General features: G+C 38.9%; 2 protein-coding genes across 5 annotated transcripts in view; one reads left to right on the top strand and one right to left on the bottom strand.

The window, feature by feature from the left end:
• tnfsf18 (TNF superfamily member 18) overlaps positions 1-1,319 on the bottom strand; it is a 56,927-nt gene extending 55,608 nt beyond the window's left edge. The window contains exon 1 of one of the 4 annotated variants that reach the window (XM_073814064.1): positions 517-1,319. The gene's annotated coding sequence lies outside the window, so the exon portion shown is untranslated. The remainder of the gene's footprint in view (positions 1-516) is intronic. The other 3 variants (XM_065263379.2, XM_073814065.1, XM_065263380.2) reach the window with 3 other exon arrangements.
• ppap2d (phosphatidic acid phosphatase type 2D) overlaps positions 1-12,924 on the top strand; it is a 46,696-nt gene extending 33,772 nt beyond the window's left edge. Inside the window, exons 2-6 of the mRNA XM_065240424.2 lie at positions 4,806-4,963; positions 5,437-5,720; positions 8,382-8,439; positions 10,147-10,323; positions 11,561-12,924. Coding sequence (XP_065096496.2) covers positions 4,806-4,963; positions 5,437-5,720; positions 8,382-8,439; positions 10,147-10,323; positions 11,561-11,662 — 779 coding nt within the window. The 3' untranslated portion in view covers positions 11,663-12,924. The remainder of the gene's footprint in view (positions 1-4,805; positions 4,964-5,436; positions 5,721-8,381; positions 8,440-10,146; positions 10,324-11,560) is intronic.
• Positions 12,925-13,252: the final 328 nt, after the last annotated feature.

Genomic DNA, 13,252 nt, shown 5'->3' with positions numbered 1-13,252 from the left:
TATTAAATAGAACAAGAGATTATTATAACAAATCGCTAGCCTGCGATCCGAACTCCTGCCGGGGTGATGTAGTGTGTCTTTTGAGGACAGGCGCCGTCGATGATTCCCAATCCTTGACCCATCTGTCTGCAGTTCATGTGTTACCCATTTTAGCATGAGTGATTTAAGTAATCACTAGTTCGGCTGACAGCAGTTAGCTGCAGGCTAACTCAGTGTTTGGAGATAAGTGCCTTCTTTTGGGGGGTGAGCTAAAGGACCACCCTAAGGTTGCTGTATGTTAAGTGTGTTTGACTGAAGCATTGGAGGTCGAGGTCAAGGCAAAATCTCTCCATTGGTTTCCTAACCTACAGTACACCAAGTGTATAAGGAAGATTTTTGCTCAACTCTGAAAGTACCTCAGCACACACAAGCCAATAAAAATACTTATTGTATCTCTCAACCTTCGAAACCCCCTAAAAACCCGTTCCAAAGGCAAGCAGTGTTAACATTTGGCAATTTAAAGAAAAAAATTCTTACATCATCAGGTCAGTCCATTTACAGTAAGCGACATATTCTGCTGTTGGTGGCATAGACACTGTTCTCTTGGGTGGCACGGGATGACTTCTCAGAACAGAGCTCTTAAAACACTCAGTCCACTTCTCTATTCAGTCACCTCACACTCCCAAAATGGCTAGGTTATTTTTACCCATGCTAGGTAAATATCAGACAAACACACCTCTGGTTTAAAATGGACCCAATGCTGGGTTACTATAATCCATGGTTGCATAACAACAACCCAACTTTGGGTCATTTTTAGCCCACCACATGATCTGTTCAATATTTACCCAACGTGGGTAAAAAAATAACCCAGTCATTTTTAGAGTGCATTTTAAAGGAATAGTTTAAACAAAAGATGAAAATTTACTTGCATAGAAGATCCGAATACTAAATTCAATTGTGACTGGTGAGAAAGCCATAACGTCAAATCTCATTGGTTTTTGTGTTTATGTCAATGAGATTTGATGTTATCAACATGTCTCCATATTTTAATGTAGTTGTTGGATCTGCAAGTTTACATTGATATGCAATGTAAATAAGGATGCACGAAATGAAAATTTTGGGCTGAAACCGAAAAAGAGGAAACCAAGGCCGAAAACCGAAACACTGAAAGAAATTATTATGCCAATTATTAGTAACATTACCAATGCATTCATGGCTGTCACTGTGTACTAACTTTACTAGGGGTGTGTGACGGATCACAAAACTCACGGTTTGGTCACATTACAGTTTTTGAGGCATGGATCAGATAATTTTCGGATCAGCAAAAAGGGGGTGGGAAAAATCTAATAACAAATAAAAAATTGCAAACATTTATAAAAAAGAACAAAGTTGTACATTAATAAGGTCTGAAATTAGCATTGGGTAAAGAAATCGAATTAAATGAAACATAACACTGTCTTTATTGTATAAATTAAATATATTTATTATTATTTTTAGAGCTACAGAAGTGATTTTCTCTTTGTCTTGGGTTGTTTGATTAACATTAATGACACAGACTTAAGTAAGTTAAATGAGGTTACTGTCTCTTTAAGACCAAATAAGCACGGACTGATTTCTGACTGTAATCTATAGATACACTTAAGGCATAAACAAATGTTTTATTAGAAAAAGAATACTGTGGAGATCATTTAGTTTGTATGTGCCCTGTCAAGAAAAGAAAGATTTTATGTTCGCTTGCTTTTTGAAATGCGTCTCTCCGTGTATGCACTACAGAGTGCCCTTAAACGCGCGCACACACAGAGACCGAGAGCGAATCCCAAACAGTCGCACCACATAAAACGTTACGTTGTTTTTCATTGCTTTATTCGACAAATATATGTTAATGGACTACAGTTTGAGACACATTAGCGCAACTCTAAAGTTTACACATCAAGAGTTCTGATCTTTGAAGGGCGTAGTGATAATCACGTCTGACTGGAGCTGGACCGGACACATTCAACTGCATATGCGTACAGAAAGCTGCTCACTTTAGCACCTTTTTGTGGTTAAATGCATCCACATTGCAAAAATGTTACTTCAGATAGGTACGTGCAGGTCGCGGTTTCTGTTTGCAACATTTTGGCCGTATTTTTCGGTGATAATAATAAAAAATAAATAAAAAAATAAAATAAGTCTTTTGGTGGCCGAATATTCGGTGCATCCCTAATGTAGAAGTTTACTTTGGAATATATTTAATGATGGATGCATGTGTTTTTTGGAGCCTTACTATTTAAAAAGATGGTGGCATTGTAATGTAAAATTATTTGTTTGTGTTTAACTGAAGAAGGGAAGTCATTAACGTCTGGATTGGCACAATAGCCTGAAGGCTACTGACCAGATTCTTATCAAGCTGATTTTTGGGATTGATGCAGCTCTGCCCACTTCTTGGATAAAAAAAGAGTTATGTCCCAACCAACTCCATATAAACATAACTGGTGATATACAATACAGTCCAATACAGTAAAATAATAAAAAAGTGTAGTTTATTGAAAATGTACATTTAAAATTTTGGGAAGTGAAGCCAGGTCACAGTACACATCCCCCTTACCCGCTTATTATTACTCACAATAAACCCTAAGAGTGATTTATTGTTCGGCCTATAGTTTAATATTTTTACTGCCTTTGCATTGTAAAAAGGTTATTTTAGACATATCAAAACATAGTAAACATCAATATATACACATTTTAGTAGGCAATACAGCAGGCAATCATTTATATAAGCCTGGCATCGGTCCCGGGATGTTTTTTTAGCCCCAGTTTATCCTTGAATTACCCCAAAATTGGCTCGTCGCCAATAACCGCTGGGAGAATAAATTTAGGGAAATATGCACTGAAGGAGTCTCTTATTGAACGTGGAAGGGGAATGGACATCAGTTTAAAAGCCTGATAGACCGGAATGAGAGCTTGGTCGCCAGTTCCTCATATCCTGCATAGTGACCAGGGCAACGGCTAATGATAGAGCTCTCGGTTACACACAAACGAACATGCGGCCAGGTTAAAGTGAACCCTGCAGGATGATACGGTGTACAGGCCTGTCCAAAGCATGGATGAAATGTCAAGCATGTGATACGCTGGGGAGAGCGAGAACGAGCGAAAGGGAGATCAGGGTCAGATCAGAGTCTGCTGACGTGGAGCTCAGCACTATCTCTCTTTTAGTAATGCGTCGTCTTAACCTTTACATATTCAACCCTCAACGGTGCAGGATGTTGCATTTTACCTTATCTTTGTTTGCCTCCACATATTCGGAGAAACGCAGCTGTCAGCTATATGCACGGTGCAAATTTAGCCCTACACTTTGATTATGCTTATCAGTGTTGTCTAAGGGGATTGCTCATAAGCATTCGTCCTGATTGGACACAGGTGTGTTTGTGTGCTAATGGTGGCGGCACTCTTGGGAAAGCATGGATCTAACAAAATAGGAATGTCTGATCTGTTTTATGGTGTGGAAAGACCCAAATCAGTCTCTGCAGTTCTCACTGCTCAACAAATGCCACTTTTTATGTTTCATTAATAGGATGTTTTTGAAGTGGAAGTGAACTCGCTGTTCTGCGTTTTAGTCACCGGAGACCTACTTTGCACTTTCCATCTCAGGATCTGTTTTTGCCCTCTGGATCATTATGTGTGTGTGCCCTGAAAGCTGAGTGGTCACGTACGCTTAGAGATTCCCTGGCATGGTTTGTGTTTGTTGCTGGGTTTGTTCCAGCTTGGGGAGAGAGTGGAGGGTTAATTATTAAGTCTCATGCTCTGTGTGGATCAAGGGCATGGGACTGTGAGAGCCCTGGGCCTGAGGGAAACAAAACAAGAGAGAGAAAGAGAGAGAGAGAGATCACTGGGTATTTTTAAATGTTATAAAAGAAAGTTTGGGAAGACATCGCTCATCCGATCAATATTATTATGAGATGAAGTCAAGCCATTGTGCTATACAGATTTAATTGGCTATGTGTATGCCAGTTCCATTTATTTGCCTCAAGATACACACCAGTAACGTCAAGGCATGTTTATAAAAGACATAAAAAAGGCCTAGTCCTTGCTTAAGCTTAGCCTTGTCTGTGAAACCAGGCCTTATCCCATATCCGGGCCGGATCTCCACCAGAGCTGCTGACTGGTGCAGATCAGGACCAGGGTCGTCTGCTGTCTGGGTAATGATTCAGACTTTTAGAGGTCAGATCATTGCAGGATGTAGTTTAGGTGTGGCACCACCTGCTATCATAATGTGCTTTATCTTTAAGTTAATAATTGTTTAAACAAATCCTGCACTGTGTTTTATTTAGCGAAATTTCTTGAGAAATTCCGAAAAGGACTCTGCAAGTCACGGCAATGTTTGGGACCTATTTGAACCCTTCTTGAATATTATCTGTTTCCTGCACACCTGCCTGGAAACATCCAGGTGCGTAAGGGGTGTTTTTGTTTGTTTGAATTTGCCCGAATGAGAAAGTATTTGATGCACTCCAAGTGAACCGCATTCCCGCATTCCCAGCAGAACTTGCGAGAAACTTTCCGTCTTCCAACGCATAGTCTTTCTCCTCAATCCTGTATTCTTCGGGGTCTCTTTTCTCTATTCATGTTGTCATTCTATTCGTCCCCCTCCAGCCTCTCCCGCCTTCTTCCTGCTGGAGCTATGTATGGAATGTCAGCTCGCGATTCCCATCAAGAAGACAGACTGACAGTTGTCCTATCTCGAGCTTAGTCATAATTCTATTTGCACATAATGGGACAGTCCTGATGTATTTATTTATTATTCTAGGTTTCGACAGAAGCGCTTAACCCACTCTTTTCTCTCCTGACAGCCTCAATCCCGTTCTTCGCCTGTGAACTCAAAGCTGTGACTCCGTACGCGAGGGGCTTTTTCTGCGGGGACCAAAGCATCACCTACCCTTACTTAGAGACCGAGGCCATTTCTGATGGCGTGCTCATAGCTGGAGGCATCATCATCACAGGGCTCACGGTGAGAACCACATACGTTTGGGGTTGAGTGTGGATCCATCTCCAGTTATATCAAGACAGCGACTGTCAGATTTCCTGTAAATGCATTAGTGTATTTATATACGACTATTTATGTAAGACTTCCTGGAGACCAGTTAGTCATTTAGACAACCCAACTACCGGTCGATTCTAAAAATATAGTGTCACACATGCCTAACACATGCACAGGATCTGATATTGTATAACTTGTAAGGCCTTAAGAGACGTCCTGTCCAGAGCTACACAAACCCACGGTTCTCTTATTACTCAAGGCTATTGATTTGTTCGTACCACCTACTTTCCTATTGAACAAGAGTTCCTCTTTGTGTAAGAGAGCATGACTGCTGTTTTGCAGTGAATTGTTGTGAATTATTTAAGGCATACCTTATGCTTCATGGGCCTTGTAAGAATTTAACCCATGACTGTAACCTGAACGGTGTCCTCTGTCCGTTTTAGATTGCCGTTGGGGAGTGCTACCGGGTTCGATTCAGAGGCGTGCACTCCCGTGCATTCGTGCGGAACCGCTATGTGTCCTGTCTGTACAAGGAGCTGGGCAGCTTTCTGTTTGGCTGCTCCATCGTAATGTCTTTGACCAACATGGCAAAGCTGAGCGTGGGCCGACTGCGTCCACACTTCTTATCGGTGTGCAACGTGACCTACGCTTCGCTGAACTGCACACCTGGATCTTACATAGCAGATGTCACCTGCAATAGCCACCCCAAACTGGTGGAAGAGGCCAGGTCAGTGGAGAACAAGGGTTTCAACCTAGTCTTTCTGTCTACTGCTCACATAGACAACTGTTATTCGAATTAGGACGTCACTATTTACCCCACGATTTAGTCACCTTCAATCCATCCGATTCATCCATCATCTTTCAGATGAATACAATTTGAGTTATTTAAGTAAATGTCATTGCTCTTCTAAGCAGATAACATCTTTTCAAGGCCAATGTCCATCCATCCTTTACAGAAGATATTCACATGGCCCCAGGGGTTAAAAGTTATGCACTGCAAAAATGACTTCCTTAGTATTTTTGTCTTGTTTTAAGTACAAATATCTAAAATCTTTTGATGACCTAAGACAATAAGTCTAGTTTTTAGACAAAAATAAATCAAACTTAAATGAATTTGTGCGCAAAACAAGCAAAGATTTGCCGAAATTTTCATGATTTTTTCTTGAATTAAGTTTTACACTGCAAAAAATGACTTTCTTTACACTGAAAAAATGATTAATTGAATTTAATAAAAAAAATTTAAGGTAAGTGGTTGCAATCAATTTACTTAAACTACATTTAATTAAAAGTTTTATATTTTATTTTACTTTACTAATCTTTTTGTTTAAATGTATCTTAAATAAATTGATTGCAACCACTTACCTTAAAAAAAAAATTAAATTCAATGAATCATTTTTTCAGTCTACTTAGTATTTTTGTTTCGTTTTAAGCACAAATATCTAACAATTCTCAAGTCAAGATGCATTTTCTTGATGAGCAAAATAACCTAAGAAAATAAGTCTAGTTTTAAGACAATAAAATATCAAATTTAAGTGAATTTATGGATTAAACAAGCAAAAAAATCTGCCAATGGTGTAAGCAAAAAAAATCTTGAACTTTTTTTAAACACTTAATTCAAGAAAAATACTTATTTTCTTAGGTAATTTTGCTCATCAAGAAAAACATCTTAATTTAAGAATTTTTAGATATTTGTACTAAAACAAGAATAAAATACTATGTAAGAAAGTAATTTTTGCAGTGTAACCCATCGGCAGATTTTTTTGCTTGTTTTATGCACAAATTCACATAAATTTGATACATTTTGTCTAAAAACTAGACTTATTTTCTTAGGTAATTTTGCTCATCAAGAAAATGCATCTTGATTTAAGAATTTTTAGATATTTTTACTAAAAACAAAACAAAAATACTAAGTAAGAAAGTAATTTTTTGCATTGTGGACCCTGTTTTCTAGCTTGGAAGGACAGGACATTCACTAAAATGTTGATTTTTTGATTCTCGTCAATTAGCATGTTGGTTAGCAAACAGTGTGATATTCCAATAAGCATACGAAATACACAACACACAGAGATTGTGGGCTAAATGGTCAGATTTTTGTATAAATTTATTACAGATTAAAATGTTTGTGGACTTTAGGGCTTTGCGATATTAGCGAAAAAAATGTATATGCTAGATACGATATGAAATAATGAGGTTTTAAGATCTTTTTAAATTATAATAAAATATATTTAAAAGCTGTAAATTATATATGTAACGTAACAATGTAAATCCAATTAAACAAATTATTATTATTATTATTATATAACAAACATTCACGTTTTACATTCTTTGTGGGCAAATAAATCATCACTGTTTTGCCAGTCTCTCTGCCATCTGTATCGACCTAAAGCTTTTTACTATGCACTGCAAAAAATTATTTTCAAGAAAACATTTTCTTAGTATTTTTGTCTTGTTTTCAGTAAAAATATCAAAAAAATCTTAAATTAAGATGCTTTTTTCTTGATGAGTAAAACAACCCAAGAAAATATGTTTAGTTTTTAGACCAAAAATATAAAATGTAAGTGATTTTGTGCATAAAACAAGCAAAAAAAATTATTTTATGCACAAAATCACTTAAATTTAATATTTTTGGTCTAAAAACTAGACTTATTTTCTGGGGTTGTTTTGCTCATCAAGAAAAAGCATCTTAATATTTTTACTGAAAACAAGACAAAAATACTATTTTTTTCTTGAAAATATTTTTTTTTGCAGTGTGTAAACCTTTTTAAAGTGTTAAAATCATTCAATTATATCAATTAATTATTAGAGAATATTGCAATGAATTCTGGGATTCTCAGTTTTGCTAAACAAACATGCAATGCTATTTTAGAATTCGAAGATAGCCTTACAAGTCAACGTAATAACATTTATATCAAGAGTGAGCCTTGTAACTTTAATGTGAAGTGTTTTCGTTTCTGCACCACAAATTTTTTTTATTTTATTTTTTTTATTTGCCAGACAGTCCCAAACTAAACTTACATCTTGTTGAGATGTCGGACTGCTCACACAAACAAACTGCAATGCCATTTGTTACCACTAGTGGCACATAAATTACATACTGCACCTTTAATGCATCATCGGGTTGCTTAAAGCACAACATTAACTCAGCTCACTAGGTTTTGGACAGAGTTATGGTATATAATAGTCAAGCATGAAATATTTGAGGGTGGAGATGTTACATATAGTATGTTTTATGGAAAATATAGAGAAAATGACTTCATGCACTCTTGTGTTTACCTAATATAACATCATTCAGACAATGTTATGGCCCATAAACCAGTGCAGCAGTTTAATGATTCGTGACATCATGGCATTTGGTTGGTAATATGTCCCTTCTGCTCTCTTCCCACAGAAAGTCCTTCTTCTCTGGGCATGCATCTTTCTCCATGTACACCATGCTTTACCTGGCGGTGAGTATCGGCGTGTGTGGCCATATTTACCGCATTTTTACCACTCATACACAAGTCGAGACATCACAGAGAGCCTGATGCTGATGGAGAGCTTTACTGCTGTCAGCCTTTGCTTGCCAAAAATGTCCTACTGACAAGAAAGACTTGAACTTCACCGCACACACACACAAATACACAGATACCCCGTCGGAAAGCTCTGAGAAAGCAGAAAACTCCCAAAGGCATCTCGCTTCAAACGAGAAAGAAAGGCTGGAGCGAAAAAGAGGAAAGTTCTGATGAATAGATGAGTGCAGAGAGGGGGAGAGAGTGAAAAGCAAGCCGGAGACAGAAGAGGCCTTGTTCGGTTGTGGGTTGGGCCGAGGGGGGGGTTTGGCCTGCTGAGAGATAGACAGGCTTCTTTCAGCTAAAACCCTCTCTCTGTTATGGTCGGGAAAGGGGCACAATGAGGGGAAAAATGACAAAATGCTCACCAACGTTCATAATGGTGCTTATTCAACAACAGTCACATTTCTCTCGCATCCAAACTTTATCAGATTGTACGCGTCTTGTGTGCCAAACACATTCGGACGAATGGAAAATTCACCCCGCTGTAGAAAAACAAGTTGTTTTCTACCATTCATCTGATTGAATTCATGGGTCTCTGAAAGAGGGACGCCCCTTCAACTCTCATTATAGAGAGAGAGAGAAAGTTGGTGAAACCAAGAGCAACAGAAAGCCTGTAGACAAGTCGTGCCAAGCTCTTTATGCCTGGTTTCTCTCTATGGCCTGTGCGATGCAGTCCTGACCTGTGGCCACATGCTCCCGCTTTCAAACCAGCTGCTTTGGGCTTTACAGCAGGAAGCCAAACACCTGTGATGGGGCACGGGGTACCGAGACCCTTAACGTCTGGAATGTTCCACGGCCCCTTATGCAATATCCACATCCGTTAAGTTCACCCATCATCAGCAGTGAACTCTGACCCCAATACATGTTGTCACTTTTATAGTGTGGCCATGCTAGCTTTGTCAGGGCGGTACGATAAACACAACATGCTTTATTCATATTTTTTGGTGTTACTTGTTTCCACTACTAGGGTGGAGATACAGGATTTTGTAGTACTTGTTGATTCCCGCCACACGCACACACGCACGTCTACCTAGCTATTTAAATTAAAAATACTATAATGTAGATGTTTGTACAGGCTTCAGTTCTGTTGAATGGATTTAAGGATGGTAAATGTGGGCACTTCATCGTATTATCCTTGATGGGCGGTGCATGTGTACGATTTGGATAGTTATGGGCGTTCCGACTCTAGGAATTTTGCACGTGCAGATTCACCGTTGGCTTACTATTAACTAACACAACTGCTAAATCAAATTATTTTGCAATAATTAACATAACGCTGGAATCTTGTTTAGCTTGTCCAAACTAGTTATATTTGTTTGAAGCTATCATAAGCGGGTTCAAATTAGTCATCAACCAGCCAACGTGTTTTCAAAACCAGCTGGAGCACTTTAACGTAGTAGTAGGTTTTTTATTATTGGTTCAATATGGATATTGTCCAAATGATCAGCTTCCATGTCACATAGCACAGTCGGATTTTACCCAGTTTTCCTTCTTTGAGGTTTTTTTTAGAGCAAACTTCCGTCAACATTTTAAACCACGTTGATCAGAAACAAACACACAGGAACACTCAGCTCATGTTAATAACTTCCCTTCTTTGTTCAGTTTTACCTGCAGGCACGGTTTTCATGGCGAGGGGCGCGACTGCTGCGACCGCTGCTGCAGTTCATGTTGGTGATGTTAGCAGTGTACACGGGACTCAGTCGCATTTCTGACTACCGCCATCATCCCACTGATGTCCTGACTGGATTCCTGCAGGGAGGACTCACTGCATACTGGGTGGTAAGAATCTCCGGACGCACATTGTTGCAAAGCAGCTTTAGAGTAAATGCATATTAATACCGGCAGTTAAAAATAGGTTAAATTGGTTAAAAATAGATCTGATTCCTGTGAATACAGTCTAGTATCTTTAGCCACATGAACGCTGTGCTAACAAACATACTATGAAAAGCTTTCGGGTAAAATTAACCAGTCAGTCAGTGGCTGTGGGCGGGACTTTGTTAGTGTGATGTCACATTAACAAGAGAATCTAGACGGCACGTCCAATGAGACTGCTCTGATTTAATGAAGATTTAAAATGGTTTATTGTTTTATGAAGTTTATTTAACTAAGAGCATGGTCCACTGTCCTTGCTGAAACCACCCCCACTCGTGGGAAATCGATTCTGTTAGGGGCGGGGCCGTGCTAGATAGCTCCAGTGCATCATCGAGCCTCTCACCCAAATAAACACAGAAATGTGGAAAATTTGTGTTTAGAAATACTTCTCTGAAATGACTTTACTACAGAGCCACGAAGGGGACATGGAGCAAAAATTAAATAAAGTTTAGTTTTATGTGCTCATGTGAAACTATCGCGTGGTCACGTGAAACTATCGCGTGGTCACGCGAAAGCGAAACTATCGCGTGGTCCCGCGAAACTATCGCGTGGTCCCGCGAAACTATCGCGTGGTCCCGCGAAACTATCGCGTGCGCACGTGAAACTTTCGCGTGAGCAAGTGAAACTTTCGCGTGGTCACGTGAAACTATCGCGTGGTCCCGTGAAACTATCGCGTGGTCCCGTGAAACTTTCGCGTGCTCACGTGAAACTTTCGCGTGCGCACGTGAAACTATCGCGTGCTCACGTGAAACTATCGCGTGCTCACGTGAAACTATCGCGTGCTCACGTGAAACTATCGCGTGCTCACGTGAAACTACGTGAAACTTTCCCGTGCGCACGTGAAACTATCGCGAGCTCATGAAACTAAACTTCAGATTTTTTTTACTCCAATGTCACCTTAGGGGCTCTGTACTTTACACAGACTTTAAAGAACAAAAATATTTTGGTGTGCACATTTATGTAAAAAACAGCATTTCTCGTGACAATCCTAAAATCTGTGCTTACCCAACCTAAATAAATAAGCCAAAGGTCATGACCCAACTATTAAAAAGCACTGCTTAGTGTTTTCATTTGTGTGTTTTAAGCTTATCTCTAATTGTTCCTCATTAAGTCATTATATCTGTTGTTGTATGTGTGGTTGCAGAGCTTTCACATCTCGTCCATGTTTAAGACGTCACGTGCAGACCTTTCTCCCACGAGTCTGTCTCTGGAGAGTCCCCTGTCCAGCCAGCATACAGTCTGCTAACAGATCTGCACATAGAGACACCTGAGAGAAAGATATTAGTGAATGGGATGCGATTGTGAAGTGAAGAAGATGAAACTAAGACCTTAGTAGCACACTCACCATTTCCTGCCTGCCCAGACAAAAGAAGAACAGTGATATATGCATCTAACCCATCAACAGACCCGTCCACGACGTCTCGACCCTCCTTAGATAAATGATATTTTTATATAAAAAGTTTATCCTTTATATTTTTCAGATATGTTCTAGTTGAAGCTGCTAATAATTGTTGTTTTATAGTTTGTCACCTGTAGCCCAGGTTTTTTACGGTCAGATATTCACACCTCACAGTGATTACAGATAATAGCTCGGTATTTCTCACTATATGAGACTTTTGACACAGACGTGTCAAGCTGTTAAGTTTGCGTCGAATCTTAGATCCTCACCGATCTAATGAAGTGAATTCTGTTCAGCCGTTGGACAAAGACAGACCAATCAAAACAGAGTTACGGCCCCCACCCCTTTTTGTTTGCTAATGGACTTTGGTGCGCTGTTGCACAATCATAGCGGTGCGGATTGTAGACACGGTCTGTTTATGAAAAGCACAAATCTGATTTAAAGCTCGACCTTTTTGTATTGTATTAAGGTTCATGTTTGTACTAACCACTTACACGACTACAGAGTGACTGAAAGGAGGTTTAACCCGAAAAAACCTCCTCAACCCCTTCGTCTGCATCACGAGGGCTTGAATCCGGCCCAAACACTCAGCAGACTGGGGGTCTTATACCTGTGTACCCTTTACTACTCATAGCACTTGAATTACACTATGGAACTTTCTAGTTACTAAAGATATATAATATTTTATATTTGATCTTCTTTAATCAGTGTTTTATTTTCTTCCTGCGGTCAGTGCCATTTATTTGTGTACCTGTTTGTGTGTGTGCGTGTGTCCCCCAGATTATAATTATTCAGAATGAATGTAAATAAATCATTTTATAAACCATCCAGATTTCGAGAAGTATTAGCATCGCTTTTGTAAGTTTTTTTTTGTTTTGTTTATATATGTTTTTATTGTTTGTGTTGATCAGGTACGACCGAGTTGTTGTTGCTAACTGTTAAAGAGACTAGTGACTGAGCCAGAATTGTAATGTTGACAGAAAGCTATATAAATATATATTCTACTTATCTAGTTTCATTTCATTCGTTGGTTTCCCCTGTGAAAGCCAGTGAGGCTAAAATAACCACTGTATTAATAAACCAAACCAATAAAATGAATGTTCAAGCTTTGTATGTCATTTCACACTACTTTGTAAGGGAGAAAATGATCGCACACATCCACCCACATGCACTGAAACACAACTACACAACCGCTGTGAGTTTCATAAGGTTATGTGCAGTGAAACGTTTTGGTCCACTTTTAAATGAGCCATTGTTAAAGGGATAGTTCACACAGAAATCTTTATAATGCTGAACACAAAAGATGATATTTTGGTCCCTTACGAAAGGAAAATATATTTACCAATATATTACTTGAAATTATTGTAATATAGTATTTTCCTTTCCATTTTGCAATATATATTTGCAATACATGAAATAATATATCGATGGTACATA

The sequence above is a fragment of the Paramisgurnus dabryanus genome, chromosome 3 (assembly GCF_030506205.2).
Source record: "Paramisgurnus dabryanus chromosome 3, PD_genome_1.1, whole genome shotgun sequence".
NCBI lineage: Eukaryota > Metazoa > Chordata > Actinopteri > Cypriniformes > Cobitidae > Paramisgurnus > Paramisgurnus dabryanus.
This window is presented reverse-complemented; position numbering and strand designations above follow the sequence as displayed.